The following is a 19,486-nucleotide window of genomic DNA, read 5'->3' on the forward strand; positions in this document are numbered from 1 at the left end:
TAGGCCTAATAGATTTGTTAGAAATTAGAATTAACAGATCGTTTTGGGAAGAGCACCACCCTTACAAATCCCAATTTATTCTCTGGCATGCATACTGTACAGTAGAGCTATAGACACTATTATAAACTGGGTGGTTCGAGCCCTGAATGCTGATAAAATCAAATCAAATCAAATCGTATTTGTCACATGCGCGAATATATGACTGTAAGTCGCTTTGGATAAAAGTGTCTGCTAAATGGCATATTATTATTATTATACAACAGGTGTAGACCTTACAGTGAAATGCTTACTTACAAGCCCTTAAACAACAATGCAGTTTTAAGAAAGATAAGTGTTAAGTAAACAATAGATAAGTAAAAAATAAAAGCAGTAATTGGTTGACTTCCATGGGATATCAGACCATATACCACGGGTATGACATGAGACATTTTGCCCAGTTGTTTACATTTATTTTGGTGGCCACCTTATGCCTATCTTCTTGAAGTGCACGAATACAGCATTGGATAGTTAACATGAGGGTGTGAATCGTGGTAAGAGCAGTATAGTTTACTACCTATGTCCTACAGAACGACTTTCTCCCCTCATCACTTTGCTGCGAAAATGACATCAGCTTCTCAAGAGGGGGCAGGCGTTTCTGCGTCCGGGGAGGATCTGTGGAGGACCTTTCCAAGCTAACCCCGTCCCCGCTTCCCGGTGCAGACATACTGTACGCACACACAAATCGGTCAGTAGCCTACATTCACCCGAGTCTTCTGCTTGCTTTTGTGAGAAAAAAGACCGTGTCGCCGTTTTTAACCGCATGACATGGGGGAAGACTACCGCGGTGTTGGCTTCGTATGACATTGTTGCTGTTGTAGCGATACAGACGGACGACGCCAATGGTTTATCTGACGGTAGCTCAGTGCGAGGGGCGCAGCATCAAGCTGGGTTCCTCTGATGTGATGTTCGATGCCAGCACCTGGAGGATTCGCAACATCTGGGACGGGGTGAAACTAGAGGTCGCCGGGGATGTGAGCCCCGTTGTCCTGCATAGCTTCACCCAATTGGACCCCGACCTTCCGCAGTTGGAGGTAAGGAAATCACCAGTAATTTCTTCACTGAGCACTGGGCGCACTGTACTACACTCTAGCCATTTGTGCGGTTCATTCAATGCGTCTGGTGACTGGTTTGCTGTCGAAGCTGCGACACCTGATCGATAAGCAAGAATAGCCTGTGATTTTTAGAGGATAAAATGTGTGTTCTGTTGTGTTTTGTTGTTTCCTTCTGCCTTAGTGTCAATGACACAGTTACTCAAGCCCAATACATTTAAGTGCGCATGTCCTTTTGAAACTCAGCAACATAGTTTTAGTAGGCCATTTCTTTCCAAAATGTTTAAACACACGTTGTGAAATCTATATGCTTTATTGCTGAAGAATAAACATGAAACCAGTTTCATAATATAGGCAGTTTGTATTTTATTTTACTTTTACTTTTGCAGTGAGTCAACATTGAGACACAGGTCCCTTTTGCAAGTGAGCCCTGCAAACAACATGTTGGACAAGTAATGTTTTAGTACAAGTAATTTGATGAAACTATAATAGTCCATGATAGATAGACACTCAACAAGAAAACTGTTATAATCACTGCAAATAACATTACTAAAATATGCTCAACAAGTGAATGCTATGATTAATAAATTGCATTAACCAGTCATAATAATCATCCATGGACAAGGTGACATGGTGACATGAGTTTGAGCCATCATCAATTTGATTTGAATAAAACAATTATTATAATAATTTGACATTATTTATTATATGGAACAGACACCAGTCACTATTTATTTTCCCCTCCAAATGGCACGAGACAGCTTTTAAAACTGAGCCAGTGAACCAGTAGCAGTAATTGATTCAATTGGATTCCAATGGGTCACGGTGTTGACCGCTGTCCAAGCAGTGTGTGTTCTACTTACCAAATAACACACTACCTCATTGGAGATGCCATAGGTTATAGGCTATGTCATAGGGTATCTTTGGTCCTGAGACTTTGTCTGTCTCTGTTTGAGAAAGTGACAAGGGTTCCTTCTGTCTCGTCTATTACAGCCAGTAGACACAAGATTTTTTGGGGTCAGTATCAACTCATCTTTATTTATGTTTGTTGCTGCCATGTGTGGGGATAATAGTTTTAGTGTCAAATCAAATGAAATCAAATTGTATTTGTCACATGCGCAGAATACAACAGGTGTACACTTATTTACAAGCCCTTAACCAACAATGCAGTTTTAAGAAAAATAAGTGTTAAGTAGAAAATAGATAACTAAAAAATACAACTAAAAAATAATTAAAAAACAGCAGTAAAATAACAGTAGTGTGGCTATATACAGGGGGTACCGGTACAGAGTCAATGTGCGGGGGTACAGGTTAGTCGTGGTAATTGAGGGAAATGTGTGACACATTTTGTGTGAGTTTTTAAGTGTGTTAGGCTTGTGTGTATTGTAGTGGGCATATGAAGGTTTGTGAATGTCATGGGTACCCACATGAAAAAATACTATAGTATACTATGGTATAAATACTGTAGTATTACTATATTTATATACTATAGTATTCACTGTAGTATTCACTGTAGTGTTTTTGCGGTCATGACTGTAGCATACTGTAGTATTTATTGTAGTGTTTTTGCAGATATTACTGTAGTATTTACTATAGTGTTTTTGTTTTATTATCTTTGACATAGAAGTGGGGGCTTTGTCCTTGAGGAAACCTACTAGACAAATATTAAAACAGCACATTTTCCGTAACCTGTAAGTGGGTAGGACTGGGGTCTGAAGGGATATCAGACCTCCTCCCCTGTTCTATAAACTGTAGTAAGTGAAGTAACAGAGATAACCTGTAGGGGACACAATAACGTATATGGTCTATACTTTTCACTCATGGGTGCCACCTCTGGTCTCTTGGCCCTCCCACCCCTACGGGAGGGCAGGTCCCTCTCAGCCCAGTCCAAGCTCTTCTCTGACCTGGCACCCCAATGGTGGAACCAGCTTCCCCCTGAAGCTAGGACAAAGAGTATATTAAATAATCTCACAGCACCCTTTTCCTGAACTAGCACTCGCACTCTCTTATAACCAAAGAGAGCTTCTGGATATCAGGACAGCGATTACTCACTTCGCGTTGGACGAAGACTTTTTCTTCAACGAGGCGTTCGCGAAGGATATTCTACAGACTCCCGACAAGGCCCAGATCCCCGTCATTCGCGTGAGGAAGAGACGGAGATATCGTGGACGCAGATCCGGGTGCCTTGTAAGGATCCGACGGCGAACGAGTAAACTGCCTCTCCCATCAATCCTATTAGCCAATGTTCAATCTTTTGAGAATAAAATTGACGATTTAAGATTACGGTTATCCTACCAACGGGACATTAAAAACTGTAATATCTTATGTTTCACGGAGTCGTGGCTGAACGACAACAATGACAACATTCAGCTAGCAGGCTATACGCTACATCGGCAGGACAGAACGGCAGGCTCCGGTAAGACGAGGGGTGGCGGTCTCTGTATATTTGTAAACAACAGCTGGTGCACAAAATCAAATACTAAGGAAGTCTCGAGGTTTTGCTCGCCTGAGGTAGAGTATCTTATGATAAGCTGTAGACCACACTATTTACCAAGAGAGTTTTCATCTATATTTTTCATAGCTGTCTATTTACCACCACAAACCAATGCTGGCATTAAGATTGCACTGAATGAGTTGTACAAGGCCATTAATCAACAGGAAAACGCTCATCCAGATGCAGCGCTCCTAGTAGCCGGGGACTTTAATGCAGGGAAACTTAAATCCGTTCTACCTCATTTCTACCAGCATGTTAAATGTGCAACCAGAGGGAAAAAAACTCTAGACCACCTTTACTCCACACACAGAGACGCATACAAAGCTCTCCCTCGCCCTCCATTTGGCAAATCTGACCATAACTCTATCCTCCTGATTCCTGCTTATAAGCAAAAACTGAAGCAGGAAGCACCAGTGATTCGGCTAATAAAAAAGTGGTCAGATGACGCAGATGCTAAGCTACAGGACTGTTTTGCTAGCACAGACTGGAACATGTTCCGGGATTCTTCAGACAGCATTGAGGAGTACACCACATCAGTCACTGGCTTCATCAATAAGTGCATCGATGATGTCGTCCCCACAGTGACCGTACGTACATGCCCCAACCAGAAGCCATGGATTACAGGAAACATCCGCACTGAGCTAAAGGGTAGAGCTGCCGCTTTCAAGGAACGGGACTCTAACCCGGACGCTTATAAGAAATCCCGCTATGACCTCCGACGAACCATCAAACAGGCAAAGAGTCAATACAGGTCTAAGATTGAATCATACTACACTGGCTCTGACGCTCGTCGGATGTGGCAGGGCTTGAAAACTATTACAGACTACAAAGGGAAGCACAGCCGCGAGCTGCCCAGTGACACAAGCCTACCAGACGAGCTAAACCACTTCTATGCTCGCTTCGAGGCAAGCAACACTGAAGCATGCATGAGAGCACCAGCTGTTCCGGACGACTATGTGATCACGCTCTCCGTAGCCGATGTGAGTAAGACTTTTAAGCAGGTCAACATTCACAAGGCCGCAGGGCCAGACGGATTACCAGGACGTGTACTCCGAGCATGTGCTGACCAACTGGCAAGTGTCTTCACTGACATTTTCAACATGTCCCTGACTGAGTCTGTAATACCAACATGTTTCAAGCAGACCACCATAGTCCCCGTGCCCAAGAACTCTAAGATAACCTGCCTAAATGACTACCGACCCGTAGCACTGACGTCTGTAGCCATGAAGTGCTTTGAAAGACTGGTCATGGCTCACATCAACAGCATAATCCCAGAAACCCTAGACCCACTCCAATTTGCATACCGCCCCAACAGATCCACAGATGATGCAATCTCTATCGCACTCCACACTGCCCTTTCCCACCTGGACAAGAGGAACACCTACGTGAGAATGCTATTCATTGACTACAGCTCAGCATTCAACACCATAGTGCCCTCTAAGCTCATCACTAAGCTAAGGATCCTGGGACTAAACACCTCCCTCTGCAACTGGATCCTGGACTTCCTGACGGGCCGCCCCCAGGTGGTAAGGGTAGGTAACAACACATCTGCCACACTGATCCTCAACACGGGGGCCCCTCAGGGGTGCGTGCTCAGTCCCCTCCTGTACTCTCTGTTCACCCATGACTGCATGGCCAGGCACGACTCCAACACCATCATTAAGTTTGCCGACGACACAACAGTGGTAGGCCTGATCACCGACAACGATGAGACAGCCTATAGGGAGGAGGTCAGAGATCTGGCCGTGTGGTGCCAGGACAACAACCTCTCCCTCAACGTGACCAAGACAAAGGAGATGATTGTGGACTACAGGAAAAAAAAGAGGACTGAGCACGCCCCCATTCTCATCGACGGGGCTGTAGTGGAACAGGTTGAGAGCTTCAAGTTCCTTGGTGTCCACATCACCAACGAACTATCATGGTCCAAACACACCAAGACAGTCGTGAAGAGGGCACGACAAAGCCTATTCCCCCTCAGGAGACTAAAAAGATTTGGCATGGGTCCTCAGATCCTCAAAAAATTCTACAGCTGCACCATCGAGAGCATCCTGACTGGTTGCATCACCGCCTGGTATGGCAACTGCTTGGCCTCTGACCGCAAGGCACTACAGAGGGTAGTGCGTACGGCCCAGTACATCACTGGGGCAAAGCTCCCTGCTATCCAGGACCTCTATACCAGGCGGTGTCAGAGGAAGGCCCTCAAAATTGTCAAAGACTCCAGCCACCCTAGTCATAGACTGTTCTCTCTGCTACCGCACGGCAAGCGGTACCGGAGTGCCAAGTCTAGGTCCAAAAGATTTCTCAACAGCTTCTACCCCCAAGCCATAAGACTCCTGAACAGCTAATCATGGCTACCCGGACTATTTGCACTGCCCCCCAACCCCATCCTTTTTACGCTGCTGCTACTCTGTTAAGTATTTATGCATAGTCACTTTAACTCTACCCACATGTACATATTACCTCAACTACCTCAACTAGCCGGTGCCCCCGCACATTGACTATGCAACGGTACCCCCCTGTATATATAGCCTCCCTACTGTCACTTTATTTTACTGTATATATAGCCTCCCTACTGTCACTTTATTTTACTTCTGCTCTTTTTTTCTCAACACTTTTTTGTTGTTGTTTTATTCTTACTTTTTTGTTTAAAATAAATGCACTGTTGGTTAAGGGCTGTAAGTAAGCATTTCACTGTAATGTCTGCACCTGTTGTATTCGGCGCATGTGACCAATAAAATTTGATTTGATTTGACTTTACTTTCTTTTTCTTACTAGCTCTGACCTGCTGATAGCTACTTTATTGAGGATAATGTACTTACTATGACTTTGATATGTGGTTGTCCCACCTAGCTATCTTAAGATGAATGCACTAACTGTAAGTTGCTCTGGATAAGAGTGTCTGCAAAATGACTAAAATGTACATGTAAATTATATGGAGGAGGGGAATAGGCCGGGTGTATGCAAATCTAAATATTAGCATATCAATCCAGTGTGTACAGTCGTGGTCAAACGTTTTGAGAATGACACAAATATTAATTTTCACGAAGTCTGCTGCCTCAGTTTTGATGATGGCAATTAGCATATACTCCAGAATGTCATGAAGAGTGATCAGATTAATTGCAATTAATTGCAATGTCCCTCTTTGCCATGAAAATGAACTTAATCCCCCCAAAAAACATTTCCACTGCATTTCAGCCCTGCCACAAAAGGTCCAGCTGCCATCATGTCAGTGATTCTCTCGTTAACACAGGTGAGAGTGTTGACGAGGACAAGGCTGGAGATCACTCTGTCATGCTGATTGAGTTAGAATAAAAGAGCTTTAAAAGGAGGGTGGTGCTTGAAATCATTGTTCTTCCTCTGTTAATCATGGTTACCTGCAAGGAAACACGTGCCGTCATCATTGCTTTGCACAAAAAGGGCTTCACAGGCAAGGATATTGCTGCTAGTAAGATTGCACCTAAATCAACCATTTATCGGACAATCAAGAACTTCAAGGATAGAGGTTCAATTGTTGTGAAGAAGGCGTCAGGGCGCCCAAGAAAGTCCAGCAAGCGCCAGGACCATCTCCTAAAGTTGATTCAGCTGCGGGATCGGGGCACCACCAGTGCAGAGCTTGCTCAGGAATGGCAGCAGGCAGGTGTGAGTGCATTTACACGCACAGTGAAGCAAAGACTTTTGGAGGATGGCCTGGTGTCAAGAAGGGCAGCAAAGAAGCCACTTCTCTCCAGGAAAAACATCAGGGACAGACTGATATTCTGCAAAAGGTACAGGGATTGGACTGCTGAGGACTGGGGTAAAGTCATTTTCTCTGATGAATCCCCTTTCCAATTGTTTGGGGCATCCGGAAAACACCTTGTCCGTAGAAGACAAGGTGAGCGTTACCATCAGTCCTGTGTCATGCCAACAGTAAAGCATCCTGAGACCATTCATGTGTGGGGTTGCTTCTCAGCCAAGGGAGTGGGCTCACTCACAATTTTGCCTAAGAACACAGCCATGAATAAAGAATGGTACCAACACATCCTCCGAGAGCAACTTCTCCCAACCATCCAAGAACAGTTTGGTGACGACCAATGTCTTTTCCAGCATGATGGAGCACCTTGTCATAAGGCAAAAGCGATAACTAAGTGGCTCGGGGAACAAAACATCGAAATTTTGGGTCCATGGCCAGGAAACTCCCCAGACCTTAATCCCATTGAGAACTTGTGGTCGATACTCAAGAGGCGGGCGGACAAACAAAAACCCACAAATTCTGACAAACTCCATGCATTGATTATGCAAGAATGGGCTGCCATCAATAAGGATGTGGCCCAGAAGTTAATTGACAGCATGCCAGGGCGGATTGCAGAGGACTTGAAAAAGAATGGTCAACACTGCAAATATGGACTCTTTGCATAAACTTAATGTAATTGTCAATAAAAGCCTTTGACACTTTTGGAATGCTTGTAATTATACTTCAGTATACCGTAGTAACATCTGACAAAAATATCTCATAACACTGAAGCAGCGAACTTTGTGAAGACCAATACTTGTGTCATTCTCAAAACGTTTGACCACGACTGTAGTATAGTATTCTACAGTACACTACAGTTTACTAACGTGTACTATAAAATTATATACAGTGAGGGAAAAAAGTATTTGATTCCCTGCTGATTTTGTACGTTTGCCCACTGACAAAGAAATGATCAGTCTATAATTTTAATGGTAGGTTTATTTGAACAGTGAGAAACAGAATAACAACAAAAAAATCCAGAAAAATGCCAAGACCAAAGAGCTCTCCAAGGATGTCAGGGACAAGATTGTAGACCTACACAAGGCTGGAATGGGCTACAAGACCATCGCCAAGCAGCTTGGTGAGAAGGTGACAACAGTTGATGCGATTATTCACAAATGGAAGAAACACAAAAGAACTGTCAATCTCCCTCGGCCTGGGGCTCCATGCAAGATCTCACCTCGTGGAGTTGTAATGATCATGAGAACGGTCAGGAATCAGCCCAGAACTACACGGGAGGATCTTGTCAATGATCTCAAGGCAGCTGGGACCATAGTCACCAAGAAAACAATTGGTAACACACTATGCCGTGAAGGACTGAAATCCTACAGCGCCCGCAAGGTCCCCCTGCTCAAGAAAGCACATATACAGGGCCGTCTGAAGTTTGCCAATGAACATCTGAATGATTCAGAGGAGAATTGGGTGAAAGTGTTGTGGTCAGATGAGACCAAAATTGAGCTCTTTGGCATCAACTCAACTCGCCGTGTTTGGAGGAGGAGAAATGCTGCCTATGACCCCAAGCACACCATCCCCACCGACAAACATGGAGGTGGAAACATTATGCTTTGGGGGTGTTTTTCTGCTAAGGGGACAGGACAACTTCACCGCATCAAAGGGACAATGGACGGGGCCATGTAACGTCAAATCTTGTGTGAGAAACCTCCTTCCCTCAGCCAGGGCATTGAAAATGGGTCGTGGATGGGTATTCCAGCATGACAATGACCCAAAACACACGGCCAAGGCAACAAAGGAGTGGCTCAAGAAGAAGCACATTAAGGTCCTGGAGTGGCCTAGCCAGTCTCCAGACCTTATCCCACAGAAAATCTGTGGAGGGAGCTGAAGGTTCGAGTTGCCAAACGTCAGCCTCAAAACCTTTTTTTTTTTTTTTTTTTTTTTTTTTTTTTTTTCACCTTTATTTATCCAGGTAAGCCAGTTGAGAACAGGTTCTCATTTACAACTGCGACCTGGCCAAGATAAAGCAAAGTAGTGCAATAAAAACAACACAGAGTTACATATGGGGTAAAAAAAAACATAAAGTCAGAAATACAACAGAAAATATATATACAGTGTGTGCAAATGTAGCAAGTTATGGAGGTAAGGCAATAAATAGGCTATAGTGCAGAATAATTACAATAGTATTAACACTGGAATGCTAGATGTGCAAGAGATGATGTGCAAATAGAGATACTGGGGTGCAAAAGAGCAAAATAAATAACAATATAGGGATGAGGTAGTTGGGTGGGCTAATTTCAGATGGGCTGTGTACAGGTGCAGTGATCGGTAAGGTGCTCTGACAACTGATGCTTAAAGTTATTGAGGGAGATAAGAGTCTCCAGCTTCAGAGATTTTTGCAATTCGTTCCAGTCATTGGCAGCAGAGAACTGGAAGGAATGGCGGCCAAAGGAGGTGTTGGCTTTGGGAATGACCAGTGAGATATACCTGCTGGAGCGCAGACTACGAGTGGGTGCTGCTATGGTGACCAATGAGCTAAGATAAGGCGGGGATTTGCCTAGCAGTGATTTATAGATGGCCTGGAGCCAGTGGGTTTGACGACGAACATGTAGTGAGGACCAGCCAACAAGAGCGTACAGGTCACAGTGGTGGGTAGTGTATGGGGCTTTGGAGACAAAACGGATGGCACTGTGATAGACTACATCCAATTTGCTGAGTAGAGTGTTGGAGGCTATTTTGTAAATGACATCGCCGAAGTCAAGGATCGGTAGGATAGTCAGTTTTACGAGGGCATGTTTGGCAGCATGAGTGAAGGAGGCTTTGTTGCGAAATAGGAAGCCGATTCTAGATTTAACTTTGGATTGGAGATTCTTTATGTGAGTCTGGAAGTTGAGTTTACAGTCTAACCAGACACCTAGATATTTGTAGTTGTCCACATACTCTAGGTCAGACCCGTCGAGAGTGGTGATTCTAGTCGGGTGGGCGGGTGCTAGCAGCGTTCGATTGAAAAGCATGCATTTAGTTTTACTAGTGTTTAAGAGCAGTTGAAGGCTACTGAAGGATTGTTGTATGGCATTGAAGCTCGTTTGGAGGTTTGTTAACACAGTGTCCAATGAAGGGCCAGATGTATACAAACCTTAATGACTTGGAGAAGATCTGCAAAGAGGAGTGGGACAAAATCCCTCCTGAGATGTGTGCAAACCTGGTGGCCAACTACAATAAACGTCTGACCTCTGTGATTGCCAACAAGGGTTTTGCCACCAAGTACTAAGTCATGTTTTGCAGAGGGGTCAAATACTTATTTCCCTCATTAAAATGCAAATCAATTTATAACATTTTTGACATGTGTTTTTCTGGATTTTGTTGTTGTTATTCTGTCTCTCACTGTTCAAATAAACCTACCATTAAAATTATAGACTGATCATGTCTTTGTCAGTGGGCAAACGTACAAAATCAGCAGGAGATCAAATACTTTTTTCCTTCACTGTAGTAAGTACTGTAGTATTCTATAGTAAACTATAGTATTTTTTCATGTGGGTTTGAGGGTATTAACCATGATTTCTTCCATAAATAAAATGTTCTTATTCATGGCATGATTTCAAACTTTCCACCATGATACATTAAATGTTTCAATGGCTACATATTTACAGTACAACATATTAATTATGTACATGATTGTCATTGCACAGTAGAGTAATATGGATAAACAAATGACATTATTTACAAAGCTATCATAGTACATTTATTTGTTGGCCTACCATAGTACGCACCACAGTATACTATGGTAAACTATAGTACGTACTATAGTACACTATGGTACAATGTCTTATGGGACAGTCTTTTGCAATGTAGTACAAAATTCTATAGTAAGTGCTTTTAAAGTTTTTCTCAATCGCGTACAAGCATTTTTTTGGAACAATGTTGTCGATTTACAAAATAGGGTCTACAAGATAAAGAACTCTGTGCAAAACAGTAAATGTGTTTTCAAAAATACATTCATCAAAAATATATTATACTGTCAAAATTGCAAATACATTCATCAAAAGAACACAACTGCCTGCAAAAAGATTAACACAACCATACTCTCTTGAGTCCAAGCAGACAAAACAGAAAGTAAGTCTGTGTTTAAAAAATCCAAGTAGATCAACACATTTTCTTTGCAGTCAATAAATCATGATGATCAAAATCGGAAGTACAACTATCCAAAGGTGCAGCATTATGGGCAATGACTGCTTTTATGCATATTTCACCAAACAATTTCATACACATTAAATCAAATATTATTCCTGATAAATAAAATTAGAAAATAAGCACATTGTGTGCAGGTTTCATTCATTCATCGGTATCATCACAATCCAATTCCATGTATTCAATACAAAGGTTGATTTGCTCATAGTTTTGTAGACTTTGCATTGGCGCAGAGAAATACAATCCACAATAGAAATAAGGAAAGCTGAATACAATGGAGGAACACTAATATGAATGTATAGGCCTAAATCCACACCAAAGCAAAGCTCTTTAATGGAAGGTCACAATGTTGGAGATGATGACTTAGGAGTAACCCAAAGTTACGTAGAAGTAACCCAACTTCATTCTCTGCATGTCCGCAATATTGTAACAATTAGACAATCTCCATTGCCTAGATTGTTCCATATATTGTACATGGTATGACACTGATGGGATGATTTAGAATTTTGTGCAGTAGTATTTACTGATTGCCGGAAACAGTGAACACAATTGCACACATTTCTCTTCTGATGAAAACAATGTGTTAATATTCTGTGAACAAAATACTTAACAGTGATTTTTTCATTTAATGTTTTGCAAAAGGTGGTCTTAGATATGCAAGGTAATAAGGCAAGACAATAATCAGAAGTTCTGTAAATGTATTTGAGTATTTGATCATTGCTGTTCTGCTATAAATACTGTACGTTTCAACACAAATCCGAAAATTGCTTGCACGTGATTGAGAAAAGCTGTAATGACTGAAAGGTACTACAGTGTCTAGTGTATTCTACAGTATACTACAACATTATATAGCAAGTATTACACGATTGAGGGATACAACAGTGTGTAGTAAAACATTCTATACTATACTACAAAATTATATAGTAAGCCCTACACGATCAAGGAATAACCCAGCAAACGGGACGTCCTGAGGACATTTGGCAACGTTCCCATTAGGTCACTTAACCCTTTGACACGTACCAACAAATGGGTGTGATCATTCTACAGTGGTTGCTGCAGTGCACACTCAAACCGGTGTGATTAGAACGCTTATTTGGAACATCCAGTTTCGATTGACACAACAGTCAGCGTTTGAGCTGGCCACACTGTTTTCTCACAGAAACATTTTGCACAAACACAGTCCTTACAAAGTTATGTCCTGAAAGTGACCAGTTTATATTTAGATGCAATGTTCAGACATTCACAGAAATAGCAACAGCATAACACAATCATCCAAACCAGAAAATGTAGGCTACATTAGTCCTAGCACTAACTGAGGAAAGATTGACATAACATAAGCGGTCATATTTAGCTAACTCTCGGCTGATAGAAACCACAATATGAATTAGCTAATAGCAATTACCATTTACAATTCATCACATCATGGGATAGCTCACCATTGATCGAAATAATTGAGTAAAACACTTTCTAAAAATCAAAAGTAATCCAACGATGGGTAGTTTGTGCACGCCACCCTGTTTGTTTTTTCGCATCAACCAAAGATAATAAGAGGAGACAAGATGAGTTTGGTCTGTTTGCAGTATGCATGTTGAAGGGGGTGTGTCATCTATGATCATTCACTTCCCTTCATTAACTTCCGGAAGTTTACTCGTAGGTTGAGTGAACCATTCCTTCACCTCATTTTGTTATAGCATCTTTGGTCTCACAGACGTTTACGTGACACCCAGAATGCATTGTATAATGTGAACATACATGGCGCCACACATAGCTGGAAAATTACTTAGCATTAGCTCATCATAATCAGTACAACCTTCAAAAAAGTATTTTACACACATCATATGTGTCCATTACAATCTATGCAATAATCGGAATTCATGATTTGTCACCAGTACTTGAAAATGTTAATAAAACTGTTAATACATTATGCTCCATCCATACATACATAAATCCATACATACATACATGTAATGGCACGATGTGTTTCCAAGTTTATCATTTTAAAAGGCTAATTGATCATTAGAAAACCCTTTTGCAATTATGTTAGCACAGCTGAAAACTGATGAAGCAATAAAACTGGCCTTCTTGAGACTAGTTGATTATCTGGAGCATCAGCAATTGTAGGTTCGATTACAGGCTCAAAATGGCCAGAAACAAAGAACTTTCTTCTGAAACTCGTCAGTCTATTCTTGTTCTGAGAAATGAAGGCTATTCCATGCGAGAAATTGCCAAGAAACTGAAGATCTCGTACAACGCTGTGTACTAATCCCTTCACAGAACAGCGCAAACTGGCTCTAACCAGAATAGAAAGAGGAGTGGGAGGCCCCGGTGCACAACTGAGCAAGAGGACAAATACATTAGAGTGTCTAGTTTGAGAGACAGGTCCTCAACTGGCAGCTTCATTAAATAGTACCCGCAAAACACAAGTCTCAACGTCAACAGTGAAGAGGCGACTCCGGGATGCTGACCTTCTAGGCAGAGTTGCAAAGAAAAAGCCATATCTCAGACTGGCCAATAAAAAGAAAATATTAAGATGGGTAGTCTGAGATATGGCTTTTTCTTTTCAACTCTGTCTAGAAGGTCAGCATCCCGGAGTTGCCTCTTCACTTTTCTTTCGAAAACAAGGACATTTCTAAGTGATCCCAAACTTTTGAACGGAAATGTATTTCCTGAGCTTTCTTATATCTCCTAGATATAGGACAGACACTTCAAAACCTTATTCCTTATGATTTATTTTTTGACTGTCTTTTTTGCCATTTATGAATGTGTTATTCAATGTTTTTCTATGGGCTATAGTAGTAAAGGCCAAATTAAATATTTTTTGGGCATACCTAAAGGAGTCCTAAAGTTCTAAATCAAATAGCTAAATGATCCATGGTATGATCTTCTTAAAACAATTCCGTATGTCAGCTTAGAACCCCCCCGTACACTAAATACCTTTTGTGAGTGGAGGGTGACTGTGAAGCGTTTCATCCATCCATGAATCTTCGACATCTTTGTTAGAATATTTTTTTTAATTCAATGATTTTCCCTCATGTAGTTCTGGAGGGAGGAGAAGTGTTGGCTTACTGGCTAACTCAAAACAGCTTAATTTCACATCTGCTGTTTCATTAAGCAACTCTGCTTTCTTCCACCCATACTGTACTGTACAAAAGCAGAGGAGGCTTGAGCGAGAGCAACTGGTGTCCATTTCTAGCCAGGCACTTAGATATAGTGTGCAGGAATAAGGAAAGAGGGCATATTGTGGTTATTGACACACTTTCCATATCTTATGGCCATAAATCACTAGCAAAACTTGGTAAAAGAGAAGAATTTAAAGCAACCTGTGCTGTCTACGCTCTGCTTTTAGTCTGCGCATTGCGAAGCGAATGGAAGTAGTTTTAACTGAATATTACCTAAATGATAGGGACAAGCCTAGTAGGGGCTGAATTAAATTGTAACTTGCTTACAGTATTTATTCAGTAGTAGTTACGCAGTAGTGAGCAGTAGATATGAACATACAGTTGTTTTCCATGGTCAGATAAACTCACAGAACGGTTTTGAGTACTCTAAATTCCACATGGACTCCCCTAACAAACATTTCAGAATTGCTCAAGAATACGACAGGTGTGTTTGTGCTGCGGCTATTGTAAACAAAGATACTAAATACACATTGCTAATGCAGATTGTATTGGATTTGATTGTAGTTTCCACTATAGAATAATAATAGTATAATATTATTATATAGATCATAGAGATCTTCACAGTAGAATCCAGCATTTTCCCACATGGACAGTGGGACGTATGCCACAGTCTCAACCAGCTGACACATTCTTTCCATGGCCAACTTTCCCTCCAATAAACGTAAATAGACCCAAACGAGACGGAAATATAATTGACCAGCCAGTCACTCTACTTTAGCTATATATCTTTTAAACCTACTTTTCAGTGCTTCTCAGTCTGCAAGAGATATAGGCCTAGACTGTATTGTATACATTGTTTGCTTCTGCCTATCAAGTACATTTTACTAGTGCATTGAAGATAAAGTGTTAACGCACATCCAGTGCTGGACAAACAACAACATCCATGTCTGTCAGGTGCTAGCTGTATACCATTATAGGGCTCAATTCCCGTTCAACACCAGTCAGTTAAAGACAGAAATCCAATACGTCAGTTGAAGATTGTCCATTTTGCTATGAGGATTGGCATTGACCCCAACTTCCTACAGACTCAGCTAACCTGACACAAAGGCGTTAACATCTGACCAACACACAGTCCTCCCTTTGTGAATCTCGGGACAAGCTTGGTCAACAATAGCTATTTATAGCCCAACCAGTAAACCGTAATTTGCTTATCCAGAGCGACTTACAGTTAGTGAGTACATACATTTTCATACTGGCTCCCCGTGGGAAACGAACCCACAACCCTGGCGTTGCAAGCGCCATGCTCTACCAACTGAGCTACAGGGGACCTGGCTTAAAGCCAGGTTCTGAAGCATGGAAATCTGCTCTGATCAGGTGGATTCATACTGTGAAGGCTGCTTCCCGTTTTTTCCCAGCAGCATCATAGAATATTATCTGCCAATTTTGTATAAGGCCATGGGAAGGAGTGGAACATCTCTTGCATTAGGCCCTTCGGCCAAAACAAGGGAGCAATTGATCTCCCCTGCGGATGACCAGATAGTTAAAGATCCGTGTTGCCAGAATTTGACGAGACACCTTTTGTTGGCCATGGTCCTGTTACTCATTAACTGAGCACTGCTGCTACAGGATGCTGGTTTCACTGGAGTTGTTGCATAAGACCATGTAATAGCTAATTATGTGTCCTAACTTGTTTTGAAAACGGCAAGTTGTAATGCTCAAATTATTTTAGGGTCATTTCGTAAAGGGACTGCCCACTGTCAACTGTATCACACATAGAAGAGGTCCTTGAGCCCTTGACGTTATTTTGAGAATAAATAATATAATTTTAGCCATGGCTGGGTCCCTTTTCCTTAAATACCCCACTTACAGTAAACATAAAGTGCCTTCGGAAAGTATTCAGACCCCTTGACTTTTTCCAAGTTTTGTTACGTTACAGCCTTATTCTAAAATGAATTAAATAAAACAATTCCTCAGCAATCTACACACAATACCCCATAATGACAAAGCGAAAACAGGTTTGTAGACATTTTTGCACATAAAAAAACGGAAATACCTTATTTCTTTGAGGCTCAAAATTGAGCTCAGGTGCATCCTGTTTTCATTGATCATCCTTGAGATGTTTCTACAACTTGATTGGAGTCCACCTGTGGTAAATTAATCTTCCTAGAGCTGGCTGCCCGACCAAACTGAGCAATCGGGGGAGAAGGGCCTTGGACAGGCACCTAAAGACTCTCAGACCATGAGAAACAAGATTCTATGGTCTGATGAAACCAATATTGAACTCTTTGGCCTGAATGCCAAGCGTCACATCTGGAGGAAACCTGGCACCATCCCTATGGGGAAGCGTGGTGGTGGCAGCATCATGCTGTGGGGATGTCCCCGATCGAGGGAAAGATGAACGGAGCAAAGTACAGAGAGATTCTTGATGAAAACCTGCTCCAGAGCGCTCAGGACCTCAGACTGGGGCGAAGGTTCACCTTCCAACAGAACAACGACCCTAAGCACACAGCCAAGACAAGGCAGGAGTGGCTTCGGGACAAGTCTCTTAATGTCCTTGAGTGGCCCAGCCAGAGCCCGGACTTGAACCCGATCGAACATCTCTGGAGAGACCTGAAAATAGCTGTGCAGCAACGCTCCCCATCCAACCTGACAGAGCTTGAGAGGATCTGCAGAGAAGAATGGGAGAAACTCCCCAAATACAGGTGTGCCAAGCTTGTAGCGTTATACCCAAGAAGACTCGAGGCTGTAATCGCTGCGAAAGGTGCTTCAACAAAGTACTGAGTAAAGGGTCTGATTACTTATGTAAATGTAATATTTCCGGGGTTTTTTCTAGTTTTTGCTTTGTCATTATGGGTATTGTGTGTAGATTGATGAGGTAAAAAAACGATTTAATCAATTTTAGAAAGTAACAAAATGTGGAAAAAGTTAAGGGGTCTGAATACTTTCCGAATGCACTGTACATCTTCATCTAAATGCGCTGGATGCCACGAGGCTATCGAACAAGCGTGGTGTTTGTCTCATGGTTCCAGTTGATCACAGCACAGAGTGGCACATTTTCCCCAAAAAGCGCCTTTTTGTGAATCTGCGTGTGTATCGCCAATGCTGGTCACGAGCCTAGAGAGTGGCGGTACTGTGTCTCCATCTAATCCTCCCACTCTTAATCCTGTTAGTTGATTAGGCTAATCGTTCTTCTCACTCAAGGGCTCTCGCCACATACACACGCCCCTGCAAACCAACTCCATCAATAACCATTAAGGTTCTTCTGGGTGGCTTTTTGATGTTAGTATTTTATTAAATGTTTTGGTCATGCGAATTGACTGTGAGCTTGAGGCCAGAATTGCAGGCCGTTCATCTAATTTCTGTAAAATAGAGCAGACATTTTCAAAGAACGGTTTTTATCTTGACGCATGCCTGTTTTATTTTTTGTTTGGTCCCCTAAAAAGCGCAGAATGTTACATTATGGCATTTCTGTCATATTTAATGTCTCCCAACACCCACTTTATAGACCCTACTCTGCCTTTTCACTAGACGTGTCAATCCGTTCTGTGACCTCTGACCTGCAGTGAAAGCGAAGGCCCTCCTGTTCCTTCCTATCAAATATAGACACACACACTCTCTCTGCCTTTCCTGAGGCCATAGAAGCAGATGGTGTTCAAATTCGGACCCAGTTGTACCCCTGGAGACGTATAGATCCTCGACTATGTATCCAGTGTCTCCTGGAAACTCAATACCTTCCTTCTTCCATCTGATAGTGTGTGGGGGGTTGTATAATGGTTGGATATCGAGCTGGTCTGTGTCTGAAAGATGCTTCCCCAACATCCTGTAAACAAACTGTCTCCATGCGTCAGTTTCGTTCTACCAACATTCACCTTCTATCCCTGTTCTTTCTCTTTCTTCCCTCTCTTTCCCCATCTCCCTCCCTCTTCCTGCCCTTCCTTTAGCTTTCCACTATGAAATTCAATTAAGATGCTTCCAGATGCTTCCAGTTAAGGCTATCATATCAATTCCACTCGTTTACAGTTGATGATGTCATGCATCCAGCACTACCTCTTAATTCCTTGTTATCCTCTGGCCATAAACTATATCGTCATGTTCTTCTCTTCTCTTCACACACATACAGCTTATGTAGCTAGATTTTCTGTAAAACTGACACCATATAATACACATCATAGATTGCTTCAGCTGGATAAAAGTATGTCTTTGGTAGTTGAAGAAGTCTACATATTGTGAAGTATAGGGAGAGAGAGATGCTCACACACATACAGTTTATGCCGCTAGGTCTACTACTGTACAACTCACACACATATCATGCATATCAATGTATTTAGGCATGATCATTGGTCATACTGACCTGAAGTATTGGTTAGCATCTTTTTTTTGCACATCACAGTCACTGAAAAGATAAAGGGACAGGGTAGGCTAGGCTCAGTTCATTTGATCTTGTTCCTCTACATCACACGTGTTAAAGTTATTCCATGGAGGGCCGAGTGTCTGCGGGTTTCCGCTCCTCCCTTGTACTTGATTGATGAATTAAGGTCACTAACTAGTAAGGAACTCCCCTCTCCTGATTGTCTAGGGCTTAATTGAAAGGAAAAACCAAAACCCGCAGACACTCTTGATCTAAACGCAAATCATTCACCGCAGTGATTGACAGTATACAGGTATTATTGCATGTTGACTAACCAATCGCAGTGAAGTCATGATCAGTTTCATATATTTCATTCAGGTAAGTTTAGTAGATTGGCTTTAATAGCTGCATTGACGTTGTTGGTTGGCCAGCAAGCAAAACCTGACGTTACACATCGTTCCAAAACTGGTCCAGCCACTTAGTAGCTAGCTATCATTAGTTCAAATAAAGCAAAATGATGTACTACTA

General features: G+C 42.1%; 1 protein-coding gene across 1 annotated transcript in view; it reads left to right on the forward strand.

The window, feature by feature from the left end:
* Positions 1-814: 814 nt before the first annotated feature.
* LOC311099947 (ral guanine nucleotide dissociation stimulator-like) overlaps positions 815-19,486 on the forward strand; it is a gene marked incomplete at its 3' end in the record, with an annotated part of 68,097 nt that continues 49,425 nt past the window's right edge. Inside the window, exon 1 of the mRNA XM_084140666.1 lies at positions 815-1,070. Coding sequence (XP_083996792.1) covers positions 879-1,070 — 192 coding nt within the window. The 5' untranslated portion in view covers positions 815-878. The remainder of the gene's footprint in view (positions 1,071-19,486) is intronic.

The sequence above is a fragment of the Coregonus lavaretus genome (genome assembly GCF_964263955.1).
Source record: "Coregonus lavaretus genome assembly, chromosome: 24".
Classification (NCBI taxonomy): Eukaryota; Metazoa; Chordata; class Actinopteri; order Salmoniformes; family Salmonidae; genus Coregonus; species Coregonus lavaretus.